Source organism: Scaptodrosophila lebanonensis, unplaced genomic scaffold, assembly GCF_003285725.1.
Source record: "Scaptodrosophila lebanonensis strain 11010-0011.00,11010-0021.00 unplaced genomic scaffold, SlebRS2 tig00000001-arrow-pilon, whole genome shotgun sequence".
Classification (NCBI taxonomy): domain Eukaryota; kingdom Metazoa; phylum Arthropoda; class Insecta; order Diptera; family Drosophilidae; genus Scaptodrosophila; species Scaptodrosophila lebanonensis.
In genome coordinates this window covers 19,105,390-19,122,502 of record NW_022060529.1, presented here as the reverse complement: position 1 = coordinate 19,122,502, position 17,113 = coordinate 19,105,390, and the positions used below count along the sequence as shown (strand labels likewise).

The 17,113-nt window shown below is 38.6% G+C and overlaps 1 protein-coding gene across 5 annotated transcripts in view; it reads right to left on the bottom strand.

Moving 5' to 3' along the window:
- LOC115625703 (dystrobrevin beta) overlaps positions 1-17,113 on the bottom strand; it is a 29,587-nt gene that overhangs the window by 1,212 nt on the left and 11,262 nt on the right. The window contains exons 2-9 of one of the 5 annotated variants that reach the window (XR_003995548.1): positions 5,002-5,364; positions 4,831-4,916; positions 3,971-4,770; positions 3,282-3,915; positions 2,763-2,870; positions 2,259-2,303; positions 1,565-1,927; positions 284-327 (exon numbers count right to left, since the gene is read on the bottom strand). Coding sequence is in view for 4 of the 5 variants with exons in the window: in XM_030520847.1 (XP_030376707.1) it covers positions 284-327; positions 1,670-1,927; positions 2,259-2,303; positions 2,763-2,870; positions 3,282-3,915; positions 3,971-4,770; positions 4,831-4,916; positions 5,002-5,336 (2,310 nt within the window). In the remaining variant the exon portion in view is untranslated. The remainder of the gene's footprint in view (positions 1-283; positions 328-1,564; positions 1,928-2,258; positions 2,304-2,762; positions 2,871-3,281; positions 3,916-3,970; positions 4,771-4,830; positions 4,917-5,001; positions 5,365-17,113) is intronic. The other 4 variants (XM_030520847.1, XM_030520859.1, XM_030520867.1 and 1 more) reach the window with 4 other exon arrangements.

Sequence of the window (17,113 nt, the reverse complement as noted above, 5' to 3'; positions counted from 1 at the left end):
ATCAATATAGCGGGATAAATAAAGCAAATACTGAATCAAAGATTTCCTATCTGGCATGCGTTTTTAACATTACAAAATTGTAGTGATAGTTTAAACTTATCTTTTGATCGCAACTACACAAGCTATACATAATAAAAATGATAGAGAAAAGAATAAAGATCGGGTATAGATATTGTATATATTGTTTCATAGAGAATACGTATACAGTAGGGTGCGTGTTTAAATGAAACCAACGACAACATCAATAAACTGCAAGAAGGATTTCATTAACGAAATCCTTTACCTTTTCATTCCATTCGGGATTGTATGATTGTGTTTCATCGAAATCTGAAATTGCATTAAATTTGTTCCGTAATAAGTTCATTTTATCCACAAATTAACAAAATAGTCTTTTTTCCTTTAATTTTGTTTTGTAACGAGCAACAAATTTTATTATTATCTAATCTAGATTCATATATGACATTACTCCATGAACACTGATATGCACATGATAATGCTAGACAGATCGACAAATACAGAAAGTGGGAGTGATATTGTGCTCTCATGAAATATTTACGTACATATTTAAATGAGTTTCTTTTTCATGTTTAGAATTGGATATTCTTTGGACACACTATTGCGGGCTGTACATCTTTATATACAAGTATTATGTAACATGAATGTTTATAGTGCATTGAAGAATGCCGAACTTTTCCCCTTTTTTTTTTAAAAAGCACAGCTGATATCGTCCAGGAACTAATTTTCTTTACAAATCACATCGCTTGTAGAGGCATTGGCAGACGCAATATGTTGAAAGGAAAGGGAGAGAAGATAGGAACAAAAGGGATTGTGACTCCTGGAATATGCCTGTTAGTAATTGTATTTAAAAAATAAAGATCTATTAATTTTTATTTAAAATTATCTGAAAATGTATATTAATTTGTAAATACTTTCAGAACGATTTGGAAACTGATTCTCAAAAATGTTGCTTCGATAATTTGTGGTTCCGATTACTGATTTGGGATTGCTAATTTCATCGATCGCGATCCATTGCCAAACACACAAAAAAAACCTGTTCTTTTTGTGTGTTTTTTCGTTTAAAAATAATATATAACTTAAATAAGTTTTAAAATAGTCTCTCGGTCTATGAAATTGGTAAAAGTCCGGATATGCTGGTTATATCTTTAAACAGCTAATTGGCCTATCGTGATGAGCCAACAATTTTGCTATACTATAAGCCTAAAAAATGCATTCTGGCAGTCCACTTTTAATTACAATATCAAATATTGACCTCAACTAGTAGCGGTCGATGTATTATAAAAATAATGAAATATTTCATGTTCTTTATGCTTCAATGGTTGATACAATGTTCGAGTTATTTATAAGTTTTGGTAGTTTGCATAAAAATCCTGTTGCGTATAAAATTCTACATGTGCTTAGGTGAGTTTTTTCAAGCAACAAGTTAGAAGAATCTACCTTGAAATGATATTTGAGTGTACAAAGTATGTGTTTAAGCTGGCAAATAGAAATCATTAACTTAATTAGTACGAGTACTGTACGTTTAAGGAAAGATTAAACATTTTACCTGAACTGCGAGGTAACCTATAACTTTTTAACGACGTTTATATGTTCAAACTATATTTCATAATATAAGCGTGCATAATCAACTGCAGTTCATCGATTGTCTCACCGATTTCATGCAGTGCCGGAAACCCGGCCTGATCATCATCAATGAAGAGTTCTGGATGGTATCGGTAGCCAAGAATGCGATTAACATGAGATTGTTCCACACCCTGGCCGAAATTGTAGTCGAAATCGATTGGGGAGACCGACGATAGCATCTGATTATCGATTGCGTTGCATTCAAATTCCTCGTCGGCATGAAAGAATTCCTCGTGAACTTCGCACTCGGAGTCCGAAGACTCGCCGCCTTCGATATGGCGGTACTCTTGATAACGTTTTTTTTATATAATTTGTTTTTTGTTTTTGAAATTTCATAATAACATTTGATGAACGTAATTAAAATGTGTTGGTTGTGTGGTAGTCGGTTGTGGATTAAAAATGATTAAAATTATAAGCAAGGAGTCAACATTTGCAGCATTTTTTCTTATGCCGTCTATTTGGGAAATAGTCTAAAATAAAAAACGTAAGAAATAAAACGAAAGCAAATGATTGCGGGGCATTGGAGAGGACATCTCAAAAGTCGCCTTTAACAAGCACGCACAGTCGCCGTAACCGGCGACAGGAGATGACGACGACAGAGAAGTCGCTTAACTTACCCAATGGCATTATGAAACGCGGCTGTGGCAAGGAGCTTGATTGTCCTGCAAAACATTGTCAACATACGCAAAGAAAAACACACAGACACAGATAAGCACAGAGAACATTCCATTGCAGGGCATGGCAAGATGGCAAGGTGGCATGGTGGCATGGCCGAGGCCGTAGCGATAGCATTTATAAAGGCGTGGGAGTGGACATACATGGGCGTTGGCGCTCCATCCGGGTGCTGGTTTGCTCTAAAAGCGGTGCTACTCTAAATTTTTGTTTGTTTGTGCAATTCTAAGGTGTAACTAATAGTGCCAGGCCAATTGGGCAGCCTCTCTAAAAGCTCGCAGTGCAGTGAATAATTAAAATATATTTAGATTGTTGTGTGTATAGTATATAGAAGCGATAATGCACATAATGCACAGCAGAAGCGACAAAGAGGACGAGCGATTGTGTTAGAGGAGCAGACTTAAGAGAGACTTAAGAGATGGGTTGTGCATTGGAGGCCGTGCATTTACCTGCGTTCAGGTCATTGACCATGGTCGAAATGGCCGATGTTATATTATCAGCGGTTTCGTTCAGTTCGGCGTCGGCGCCTGCGATTGCGGTGCGCATGAGCGGCGGGGCTGCGAAGCCATAAAGCGAAATTTGTCGTTTGTTTGGTTGTTTATTTGTTATTATGGTGAACGCGCACACACAAGTGTTAAAGGTGGTGGGGTGGTTTGGTGTGTGTGTGTGTGCGTGTGTGTGTATTTTTATACATATACATATATATCGGGGTAGTGATTTAGTTGTCAGGTGTGTTGTGCGGGCAGCAGTTTTTCGTTTTTCGTTTTTCGTTTTATCGTGGAGTGTGAAGTGAAGAATATTATTCATATTATTAGCGGTCTGTTAGAATTTGAACCCTCAGCCTAAAACTCGCACTCGCATCAGCCAATTTAATAATAAAAATCAATTCAATTTTCCGCCTGTTTAAAATTCTTTTCCTATTTTGATATTCACATTCCCTGGCAGACGTTAGACGCCACTATACTCACTTGCACTGCCGTTCGTAGCAAAGGCACTGCGCATATCGCTGCTGATCTGGTTGAGCTGCTCCAACTGGCTTTGGCTGAAGGGCGAGTGGCCCATAGCGGGTGGCTGGGTCAGGGGCGCGGACTGCTGAGCCTGCAGCAGTTGTTGTTGTGTGGAGCGCAGCACACTGCCGCCGCCACCCAGCATGGGATGCGACATCTGCTGCAACTGCTGGGCGTGTAAAGCGCTCATGGGAGAAGTGCCGAGCACGTTTGCACCACCACCGCCTCCCGGCATGGGTGGCGATTTGCCCGAGCGTGGACTCGAGTTTGGTGTGGAACGGGGCGAGGCCGTCTGTTGATTTTTCAACATACGCATCAGACCCTCCAGTTGCTCCATGAGCTGACGACGTGAGTCCTGCAGCGCCCCCAAATGGCCCTCAAGCTCTCCTTTGCGCTGCCTTAGAGCGCGCAGCTCATTGATTAGCGCTGGATTCTCCGGCGCCATTTGTTCAGTCTCCTGTTGACGTCGTAGACGCGCGATCTCGCGCATTATCTCCTTATTCTTGGCCTCAAGCTGTGCAATGAGTTCACGCTGGGCTCGCGAATTGTCAGTGCCAATGGCCGCCACATTCTCTCCGCCGGCCAAATTTGAGGGCTATGTAAACAATGGGACATTAGAGGTTCCTGTATAGGACGGAAATTAAACTTACTGCGCGGTTCTCCTGCGCCAAGCGTGCAGCATAACGAGCAATAAGCCGGTGCTCCTCATCGTTGGCCGAAGCAGCTGCAACGCGAGACATTGTGGTGCCGGTGGCACTGTCTAGACTGCGACCCGTTGCTCGCGAATCTAGTGTGCTGGAGCGATCGAAAATTCCACCAGGGCCAATGCCGCCCGGGCCGTGGAGCAGTGATGGATCGGAGAAGCCATTGTGCGAGGGCAACGGTGATGGTGGCACGATGTGCGATAAATTGAGAGTCTTTTCGGGTTGGTCCGGGAATCGTGGCAACACTTGCGTCGTTTTCTCGGGCACGCATCGGAAGCTTTTCCGCAACGAGTGTCCAATCTGTTTGCTGGGCGACTTGTAACTTGAGTACTCCTTGACCTCGTGATCGTTTTGGTGGTTCAGCGATGTCTTGCCATGCCAAAAGCACTCCTGGCACAATTGGTAGGCGTGACACCGCTGACAACGATAACGAAATCCCGTGAAGTTTTCTTTGTGGCAAACAGAACAGATCGTCGGGTGCACAATCGTCTCGACCGTCGCTAGACGATGCAGCAACGGTAGCCAGACGAGACACGACGGCCCAGGTTCGGACATAAGTGTTGCCATGAAATCGTTGACTGTGACCTTGTTCTCGGCCGGGAAGATCTCCTCCTCCAGACCCTCCTTATAGTGGAATGTGGGCGACTCATAGACGGCTTGCGGCAATGCGAGTACCTCACGCAGGAACTCGCTCAATTTCCAGGCCACCAATTGACCGGCTCCATCCGAAATCTGCGAGAAGATGTCTATAAACAACACCAATTAGTGTATGTTAACTTTAGAGATAGGCCGCCAGAGAGACTTACATCTGAGTTTGTCGACCAGCTTGCCAGAGCACATAGTCGCAAGCGCTACTTTAATCGAAAACACGCGAATTTTTCCAGAGTTATCACTGGAGTGACAATAAAGAAACAAGAAAGATCGGAAGATTAATTCGAAGGTTCTCAACTGCCATCTCAGGATGCTGTCTCTCTTACCTTGTGTAGGCGGCTAACAGCCAATTAAGCAGCAAGCCTGCCTTGGAATCAACTGGCACCTGCTGGGCCGTAGGAAGACGTTTGTTCAGATTGTGGTAGAGCGATGAAACCAGAGTCTCCAGTCGCGCGACGCTCACTTCGCTCTGTGGCTCCAGCGTGTTGAGACCGTTCTCTCGAAAAGCCTCGATAACATTCCAAATGTCAACCAAATGCAAATTGGTCGACTTCTGTATATAGCGCAGCTTCGAGGCAGTGCGATAGGAGGCAAAACGAATTGAGTCGAAGGTCTGTAGGCGCAAGTCCTGCAACATCGCTACGCGCGGCTCCAACTCCATGATGCCTTTATGCCGCCTTATTCAAAACCTGCAATCAAAGAGAGAAATAAAGTTTATTGTACAACTTAGGCTGGCAAAAGAAAGTGAAAGGGAGAAAGCGATGAAATGAAGATTCTGAGCTTATTCTAAGGGAAAAAATTTTATAGGTTCGAAAATCGAAAGATATCCTTAAAATTAGAAAACATTTGTACCTTCCTTGGCAAACTGTCCCTAAATTTTGTAGAACTGAGCATCTTTCGTGCATTTTTATTAAATCCATTTTATATACAAGTATTTTAGCTGATAATATTCCATGTACTCTTACTACTTACCTTGGAATACTTAGAGTCTCAATACAACCCACAGCGCTTGTATTTAGTATTGATTTTTATGCTAACAATTCTTATTTATAGCAACCAAACAAAATAAATGCGTGAAAACTCATAGGAATACCATACAGTTTCTAGATTCTGAAGATATTTCTTGATATCTTCGAGAGTGCAGCGATTGGGCTACCTTGCAAAGTTAATATGAATATTCTTCTTGAACTCCTCTAGGAAATCTTATCAGCGCGCCGTTGCATCCATAATTTGGCATTCACTCTTTTGATGGACTAATAAAGCGCAGAATGCGGATCAACCAACTAAATGTTTTAGGCATCTTCTTAATTATATTTAATTAATGAACAAAGTTGTTAGAAGAACCATTTTTATACATATGTATAAATAAGCATTTACTAAGTATGTCTTTCACTAAATGGCCAATCTAACAATCTATGTAGAAACTTATTCCTTATACGTATATAATTAAAAGCCTTAAACTGTGCCTTTTCCAATTATTAGTTACATGATGACAATACACAATGTTGGATGTCAGTTTTGTCCTCTCATAAAATGGAATTAGAGCATGTACAATATATTTAATTAATGTATAAATAATAATAATAATGTACATGTTCTTCTTTAGCCAAAGCCAACAAACAACAAACTAACAACTAACTGGGTCATCAGAACGCCCACGACCACGACCACGACGAGAACGACAACTTCATCATCAACATTGTGCCATAAACATAAGCAATGTGTCCCACGCTGGAGCTGAGCAGACAACAGAAAATGGCAAAGGAAATAGAGAATCCAACTCCCATGCTCCCAACTATTACAGCAGCCGATTTACACTTATTATATATATACATATATGTATATATATATATATATATATATATATATGTGTGTGTGTCTATGAGCACTTGTACATGATTATTTGCAGGCAGAGGGTCCCACAATATCCCCGTCGGCATTGTCAACGACGTCACCAGCACTAACAATGGCATTTTTATTACATGCTACACATTGTGGCAAGGCGCACGACTCTACGGCGTCTCCACCGCTAGAGAGGTTGGCAGTATTCTTGGCGGTGGTAGCAGCGGCGACACAACCACACCATGTTGCCATTGGCAGCCAACAGCACGGTACAGCACGGCCTGCTTTTCCCTCCGGAAGTGGAAGTGAGCAATCCGCGACACAAGCCAACAGAATGATGGTTGTCGCACCATGTTCCGTTATTGAAACAAAGCGCTCACTAAAAAAAGCGAAAGCAAAATTTAATAACTTTGTCGCACCGCAGCAAAAAGTTTCTTTTGCAAATCATTTCTAATCCCCTGCGCAAGCCCAATTAATCGACGGCAATCGTATATGTATATACGAGTACATATGGTATACTCGTGTATGTACATACATACGTCGGTGCACATCCTGCTCCTGCTGGAGGAGCACAAATGACATAAATGGCCTCTGGTTGTGGCACGAGCCGACGGGCACGAAGTGGAATTTTGCGCCTAAAAGCCTGTTCAGCACATAAGCACATCATGCCTAGCATAATATCCTTAGGACCACGATGAATGGGTACGAACACAAGTATTGCCAATGTTTGCATACCGCAGGCGACATGAACCCTCCGGACAGCTGCATTACGATGCCACCACCACAATCATTTCCCTCGTCGTCATCATCCTCATCAGCAGCATCACATTTTCTGGCATGGGGAGGAGCGAATGTGATGACGAATCCGCAACGTCGCTTTGGGACGCAGTTGAGTGCGGCAGACAGCGGGGCGCATAACTGACGACAGTTTTCAGCAACTTAAGGAAATTACGTATACGCCGCGTTCACCCTTACACACACTGCATTTTAGAGTGGTCCGTTAAAATGGTTGGAACTTTTTAACTCCACAGTATACAAGTACAACTATAGTTTTATTGACACGCCAAAAATCAGAAGAGATAATCTGAAATCGGTTGTTTTGAATATAGATCAGCTGAATATTAAGCTATCAGATTTAGATGATTTTATAGCGACAAAGATAGGGTCTCAGCATCCCCACATCCCACTCAATCAATCCATCTTACATTGTTAAAGCACTAATTGAGAAGACTTAATTTTTAATTGAAAAGCAAATATTAAACATATAAAATATATATTTTATAATTACTCGAAAAATTAATAATTTTGAAAATATTATAAAAATAGTTTAAAACATGGCATCCTGACATGGGAAGAGCTTGTTCGATTGAAAAGCAATTACTAAACATATAAAATAAATATTTTAAAATTATTCGGTCAATTAATAATTGTGAAAGATTATAAAAATAGTTCAAAGCATACTCTATAATAATAAGAATAATTGCGATATTTGCCACCAGTTTGGAACCGTTTGGTTATGTCTCTTGAATTGAGGAACTCTAAATGTTTTAGAACAAGCAAACAATATTTTCAAATTAAAACCGGGCATGTTTCCATTTCCAAATGCTCTTAAAAGTTGAAGCATAATTACAATTTGATCAAAATTGTAAACCGTTCAACAGGCGCCTTGAAAAATCAATATCATTCGACTGAACAATTATTTGATTTACCTTTTTAATAGCAACTTGTCCAAATCGAACCAGAGTCGAATTTTGAAGCTGGCAAGGGCGTTTAAATACAGATCTACTTCAATTAAAAAAGGTATATATTGTCAATCGACAAAGCAATGTGCCAGAGTGAATATTTCAAGTATTTAAATGGTTCTCTACTTGTAAGTTTTTGTTTGCACACATTCGGAAGCACACTCACATAACTGACTAAGAGACAGGACGAGACGACAGCACCCAGCCACTCGACGTCCATTCGCTGTCCGAAAAGGAATTCAATTTCCAAACTGAAAACAGAAAATGTCGGCGAATGGAGGTTGAGGTTGACGTTGATGCGATGATGTTGACTATGGCGATAGCGATGACTCATAACTAATACAAAGTGCCAGTGAGTTGAGGGCACAAAATGGACCAACAGAAGCCGCAGCAGCAGCAGCAGCAGCAGCATCATCGAGTTGATTATATATACATATAGGGAGACACAGGAGCATATGGCGACAGAGAGGCGTGCGCATAAAACATATTCCCATACATATTTATACATGTGTGTGTGTGTGTGTACATTTGTAGAGTCGAATGTGGAGCAAAAAAGAGGTACAGAGGTACAAACACAGACTACCACACCCACATCTTAAAGTGCAGAAGCGGCAGTTGAGCGCACGGACTGAAGGACGAACGCGCCGCTACGAGCAGTGTAAATATTTGCACACAAAAGTATGCTAGACCTGTAATTCGAGTTTGGGAGCACGATGCCGCGGACCCGGTGCATTGCCTTCGACGGAGCTGCATTTTGAACTGGGCTGCCTCCCTGCCTAAAGGGGTATGAACTGGCCAGCCCCCTTTGTGCCCCACTCGGGAAACGACAAAGCAACATTCTGCGAGTTGCAGGATTCACCAAGTGGCCGCGTTAGTTGCTGGTTGCTCACTCGAAGAAAACTGCATTTTAAACGTGCACGCATTCAGAGAAACCAGGTTTTGTATAACATGTTTTCAGATAAACATAGGATTTTAATTCCGCATGACTTACGTGTATCTGAAACTACGTTTTTAGGGAAACTCCTCGGGTACAAATTCTATGCTTTTATTTTATCTTAAAATTTTCCTAACCATAAATTGAGAAATATTTAACAAGTTTAAACGCATAATTAGAAAATTCATAAATAATCCTTCACTTTTTGAAAATTATTGAAATATATGAAGTTGGCAATTAAATGAAATCTTAAATAACATCAGCATTACTTATAAGCTTGCCAGTTAGCTCCCAAAACTCATTTGGAATAATAAGGATTTTAAATAATCCTTAACTTTGTGGAAACTATTGAAATATATTCAGTTTACAATTAAATGAAATCTTAGTAACCTTGCCATTTAGCTCTCAAAATTCATTAAAAAAAAAAAAGTATTTTAAATAGTAAGCAACATTACCAATTGCTTGAAATATTGGGCTTAAACTATAGGAACTTTTTAAAAAATAATAGTATTGTAGTAATGCTACCAAGAATAGAAACTAAAAGAAAAGTAAATACAGATATATCGGGAAATTTTTTATTATACCCTAAATTCGAATAATAAATTTGTATGATAATCCTGGATTTACACTCTAACGAAATTCAATATTCATAATACACTACACAAGTATTAAAATTTAAGAACAATACCAATAATTGTGGGGTTTAATTTTTACCTTTTCGCTTGTATTCTGAAGCCTATTTTATATTTCTTTTTCTCAACCTGAATTTTCTGTGTGAATTCTTTTATATTGCTGCCTGACATTGTTTGTGGTTTCTTTGGTCGTCAGTTGGCGGTTGCCATCATCGCCAGCACCATTCTATATGGTTGGTTATATACGCGTTTCACAGCGCAGGTTATACCAATATGGCCACTAACCAAATAAATGCAGACCGCTGGATGAAATCGTTAAGTGTGTGCGCCAACAAGGGTGGACACATGCTATATAGTATTGTTCCCAAATACTGTGGCCGGGTTGTTTCACATATCTGTGTCGCACACACACACACACATTTACAGACTGGCACACACAAGCGACTTAAAACACACACACATACAGAAATTGCACACTCTTCCGCTTTTCGGCATATTAAATTCTTTGCTACATTTCTACAAGAGTTTCCGTTCTCTTTTCCAGTTCCCGTCCCCATTCCCGCTTCCGCAAACAGTTTTCTATTCGATTGTACGACAAAATTCCCAAGCAGCATTTGGGTTTTGTATTCATACCGCAATTGTTTGGTTTTTCTGTTGAGGTCTGCAAATTGGTCAGTTGAACTTTGACAATGTTATAAACAAAGGATGCAAATACTTTTCAACATACTATACTTATTGCAGTTGTAGGTGTGTGTGTAGCAAGTAAAATGAACCCGTATACACGTATTTGTTGCAGTTATTGTATTCGAAGTCGAAAACGCTGGCCTTTTTAGGCACTTTAATTAAACTTTTCTTTACCTACAACTACAAGCTTCAACTTCCCATGCCATGTTAACCTCATTTTAGTTCTGTTCTGATAAATAAAATAATGTTTGATAGTGGCACAGCACAAGTATTGATACGTGCGGGCAATGATAATGACAGTTTATTGCGATTGAATGTGTGGAAAACTGGAGGTACCCCCGCTGAGTATCAAACAATGTTCGGGCATTCACGTACTTGTCTAAAAGTTCCATTTAAAGATTATTTCGTTTCTGTATATATGTAATTGTTATTATTTTCATTTGGTACCCCAAAGGGTACAAGGGTATATTACTTGTAGTTTTGTGCGAGTGCACATGGAACACACAGAAGGAGGCTTGGTAGACCCCACAAAGTATATATATTCTTGATCAGCATGACAAGCCGAGTCAATATAGCCATGTCCGTCTGTCCGTCCGTCTGTCTGTCTGTCTGTCTGTATGAACGCAAGGATCTCCGAAAGTATAAGAGCTAGAATAACCAAACTTGGTATACATATTCTCCTGAGCCCGAGAAATGACGAGTTTGTTCATTTTTTCTGATCCACCCTCCCACTGCCCCCCCCTAAAATTTTGTAGTCACATTAGGTTAGTGATTATATATCCACATACCAAGTTTCATTATGATAAAATTATCGGAAAGAAAGTTATAGCCATATAACCAGGCCCAATGCACACATACATACATATGTACAAGTACACAAACACGCATAAGGCACGATTCTGATGTAAATGTAAATGTATGTACGCATGCATGGAATATTTTATATTTAATTTAGTTAATTAATTAAATTAATTTAGTTAATTAATTTAATTAATTAATTTAATTACTTTTTTGTGGGGTGGTACAGAGTATTTAAGAGTTGAGCCTGCTCGACTTTAGCATTCCTTTCTTGTTTGGATCTGGCAAATGAATAAGCTTTTGTAAATTTCTGTTCCAAAGTGTTTTTCTACACATACTACCTCAGTAACAAGCTATTTTTTCTCTATTCTGCGTACTCGGTGATGGCACTTTATTTTTGAGAACGCAATCTCTTTTGGTTATCTCTTCTTATGTATACACAACTATCATTTCCTTATTCTCCTAATATTGGGTTAACCGTTACCTCAAAATGGCATTTGGTTATAAATAATTATATGTGTCTTTTACAACTCGCCCGCTGATCCGCTTCGATAATTGGTTGTAAAAGATTTAATTCCAAGAATTTTGTTCTGAAATCAAACGTGGGTATACATATATGTTGTTAAAAGCATTTGCTTTAAGGAAAGTCTTATGTGTTTTATATCGACAAGAATGAATGACAAAATTGGGAATGAATGACAAAAGTTAGTGGAGTTTGGCGGCCAGTTATACGGGGAAAACTAGACCTTTCCGTAGGATAATGCGCCAATAGGCAAAGCTGAGAAAAATATTCCAGAGAGAAAAATATTCCAGTTTTAATTGAATATCTCTGGGATATTCTATCTGAACCTCAGAACACCTCAGTTCAACAATTGACGGCAGTTTGAGGCAGCAAAAGAGTCAAAATTGGCAAAAATTGACGTATCCCACTTAAAATCATTGGTTAACTCCATGCCATTTAAATTTGGTAATAATGAATAGTTATTTATTTCACTTAATTATATCGAATTGAGGTTAATTAATCAAATACGTTGAGCATGTCATGAAAAGTCACATATAATTCTTTATAACGAAGTAAAAGTTCACATTAAGTTTTGTACATATTGAACTTTTTCTTCTGTAACTTTTTTCTTATTTTTTGTTTTCTATAACTACAAGCAATAAAACTGCAAACCTAACATTTTTTACTTGCACGGGTACATTTTTAAACTTACAAAAATATACGACACATATAATTATTTTACTGAGTCATATCGCATTTGGAGTAGGATTATTTGGATCCAGTCAAAGGTTTCTCACAACAAATTCAGCGTTTAGAGGAGTTTTAAAACAATAATTTGTACAAGAACTGAACATGTTTAAAATGCAGTTTATCGACATGAATGTGTTGTTAAAACATGCAAATTAAATTCAAACTCCCCACCTCAAAAAAAATTTAATTTTCTAACACTACTACTAACATATTTTATCTCCTTCTTCAATACTACAAGTATGTATGAAAATATGAAGCCGTAGTTTAAATCCCGTTAGCTTGAAGTTGAAGCTCTAGATAAACTTTCTTAAATTGATAAAGAACTTTTGAAATGTCTCTAAAGACGCTTTTTCAGTTCTTCGATTGGCCACGGCATTTCATTTACAATTGCATCGCAAACAAGAGAGAACGCTACAGTCGAGCAAGCCCGACAGTGTAATACCCTGTACCCAGGTAAACTTCCGTCACTGAGTTATATGCGCCCATAGCAGCAGCAAAAAGAGGAAGAAGAAGAGCGAACTTGTTGCTGCAGTTTGTGGGGGTTGTACTGTAGAGAATTTGTTTCGCTAATAACTCTCAGAATTGACCGAATTGGATAAAATTTTAAACAACTGTAGACAATTATATATAAATTATGTGTGCAAAGTTTGGTTGAGGTAGCATTTGAAATGTGGACGCTATTGACGAAATTCTGTAGCGGGGGAAGGGGGGGAAAATTAAAAAAAAATAAATAAACTCGTCCTTACTCGGACCTAGGAGAATCTGGATGCCAACTTTGGTTATTCTAGCTTTTATAGTTTCTGAGATCCTCGCGTTCATCTAGACGGACAGACGGACAGACGAACGGACAGACGGACGGACAGACGGACGGACAGACTGACGGACAGACGGACGGACATGTCTAGATCGATTTCTCTCGTCATGCTGATTCAGAATATATATACTTTATGGGGTCGGAGATGCTTCCTTCTGCATGTTACATACTTTGCACAAACCTAATATACCCTTTTTACCCTACGGGTACAGGGTATAAAAAGTTGTTTGTGACTCGCAAAAGTGCGCTGAGCCAAAATTTAAAACTAAATTTGAAATGTAATTGGCAAAGTAAAACAATAATCAACGAAATACAGGAAATGTGTGTAAGCAAATGGAATTTAAATATTTTTTGCAATATAAGCATAATTTTTTTCAGAAGTTAAATATTTTGGTGCTCTGTAATAATGAATATTTTCAAACCAAATAGATAGGCCGCCTCCGCCTTATTCGTTCTGTGACTTTACTTGTTTTTAAGGCTCGTATAGTCGGTATATATTGGCGCGTAGTTGGCGTTGGCACGTTCCAATAGTGGCAGGCTTGTTTCCCGTTTTCGCCCAGCAACAGTATAATTTATCATGGCTATTTTCAGTTACGTACGTATGTTGCATGATTCAGCATTTGCAGCCAAAAAAGTCAGAGGCACTTTCTGTCTGCAGTGCGCAATGAAAACTTCTAGCCGCACCAGTGAGTTCCATGCAACAATCTATGGAGGGAACGCGAACAGCAAGTCGTTCTCAAAAGACCAACAACTTTTCTCTAAATAACTGCAGCCGGATTTTCTGGGGTTCTGAAATGGCAGCAGTTGGGACTGGGACCTGAAAAGAATTCTGAGCGCAAATGGCGCACAGAAAATAAAAAAAAGAATTGCCTGACATCATCCGCCATAATCGGGACTGCGTCCTGTGTCCCGCACAGTTGTTCGTTCGTGTGTCTGTTTCAATTTCCGTGCAGCAAAAATCAAAGGGAATTTAATCGTGGCGCATCATAACTAGCACATAATTCGAAATACAGACACACAAGGCGGCAGGTAGCGAATCGTTTGTTTCGTGGCAATTCGCAATTCTGTTTTTTGGCTTTTCTTGCAATGTTGCAGAACGAAAAACTGTGTATAGTAGGGGAGCCCCCCTACTCGACACAGCCTGTCAAGAGCAACAACAATAACAACAATCATGTTGCATGTTGCATGTCAAACGAAAATGATAATCTAAAATCACGGAGCGTACAATAACCTTTAGTCTTTTGTCTGTGTCTCTTGTATAACAAACCCGCAGAAAAAACTCAGTGCAAATGGCAGTCGAAATGCAATTCCATCAAAATGCAATTTTCGCAATATTTTGTTAAAATACAAGTAGTGCTATAAAAACAACACCTGTATTATTACTAATACTGGGAAAAATGAATTACAATTTTTGATGTGTTGTCTTCATCTTCACATATGTACCTAAGTATATCCTACATTCTGATGCATCAACAGGAGAATAAACATCAATCTAAAAACTCTGTTATTAATTAATTAAATGCAGATAATCAATCGTAGACAGCCGGAAGATCTTCCTTTCTTTGGCTATAAATTAACATTGCAATTTAGGAATAATTCCAAGTTACAATAAAGTAACTAAATAAATAATTAAACGTATTTAGCTATAAGGGTGGATTTCTATCCCATACACAATTTTAGCATCGCATATTACTTTTTGAATCGTATTTATACATTAATGCGAATATTTGACTTTAATTTTATTCATAGTATTTTATACTTATATATACCATTATGTATATATAAAAATAAAGCACAAAATCCTTGATTTATATTCACTTTTTATTTTTTTTTAATTTTCACCTACATTGTGCCTAAGAAAGCCCTCTAGTTTTGAAATGAACTGCATGGACGTCTTTCATCAACAGTGTTGAAACAATTAAAACTTTTTTCATAAAAAATGAAATTTCAATTTTTATAGAAAACGGTTCATAGTCGGCAAGAATTTTTTAAATGTCCTCTTATAGGCTAAAGAACAATTGAGATGATAGAAACATGAGGTAATAGAAACATGAATTATTTATCATAGATAATCCATATTTTCGAATGAGGAAAATAAATTAATATTTCAAAATATTTTTGGTATGGAGTTTCCTTTGAGGCAAGGCCACAAAACGTCAATTTTTGTGAAATAGTTATGTTCAGTTTTTTTTAAGCTGTGGGGTATTAATAATCAGGTATTATTTATGTTTTTCTTGGAAGTAATACCTAGAAAGCTACTGTAAGAAATTAAGTTTAAAGAATAAGGATAACAAATGGCAATTTAACCAACAATTTCATTTTTTCTGAAGGGTTTCACATGCGAGCTATTTTCCTCTGATATGGTTTTTACTTTGTAATGTTTGATTTTATTAGTTTTGTGAAATAGTTTATGTTCCGGTAATCCGAGAATATGTGAACAGAAAATTCTTTCTTATTAATACTTATTGTCACTTTCAAATTAAAAAAAAAAAAAAAACAAATAAAAAGCCAAAAAAACGAAGCCTTAATAGATTTGTTTGACATTCCCGATACAAATTTGTATATAAGTACATCTTAAAATGAGCGCCTGTACGGCTTGTGAATTTAATTAAAACTACGTTTTAATTGGGTGGTGTCGGGCTAAGTAATGAAAATTAGTTGATAAAGCGAGAGTAGAACTTTGCGAAATGCAGCTGCTAGTACTATACTATATACTTGTATAACAGAAACCGACCTCAAAGTGGAATCTGTGTTCCAGTTAGAAGCATGACACGTCCCCACCGTCGACGTCAACATTGAAGTATTTAGATATACATACTATATATGTGTATGTGAGTGTGAGTAGGTATGCGTATGTATAGTACATCTACATATATCTAGTTGCCGAGAAATCGCAGAGAATGCAGCCCAAGTACAGACAGTAATTATGCACAAAAATGGGAGCACTGCTGGCGTTGACGTTGGACTGCACGGGACAGGCTGTCAGGATGGCAGTCGTCAGTTGGTAAAAGTATTTGCTCGGGCGTGCTACATTTAAAGTTATCTTGGGGAAATGGAAATGCACATTTAAGGACAAAGCGCCATTAGAGGCGGCTCCTTCGTTCAAGGATTACCAAAAGGACTCAAAGGCATTGAATAACGAGCGCAATGACGGATGGAATGCTTGAATGATGTGCCGACCATTCGCCATTCCCATTACACCATGCCAGCGATACTAAATGGGCACACAGTTTTTAAAGCCTGCATTATAGAAGTGCATTCCATCCTAAAAGACACACAAAATGCTACACACACCCTCAAATAGGGGGGTGTAGGCTTTTAGCTGAGCTGCTAATTAACTGCCGCCACCTGCATTTGTTTGTTAATGAGTTATGACAACACCTGCAGTTAATATTTGCATGTCTGCCTCCAACGCCCACAGACATACATACATATTTGATGTGACATTCCAATCAATCTAAACTTTAAGGTGAACCAATATTTAACGGCTGCCTTGCACACTTTTCATTCATTATACAAATGAATGACAAGAATGTCCCCCGCATGAGTCAATTGTCGACTTCCAGATTATATGCTCATGGGCCAAAAACAAATGTTGACTAAACTCCCATTGATCAGCATTTTAAAATTAGCATTGTTTACGAAATATTCGATTGTTTTTAAATATATACGAGTATATACAATATTTGTGAAATTCGTTCAAATCACACACATGAACATAAACAATAGTGTATTTGGGA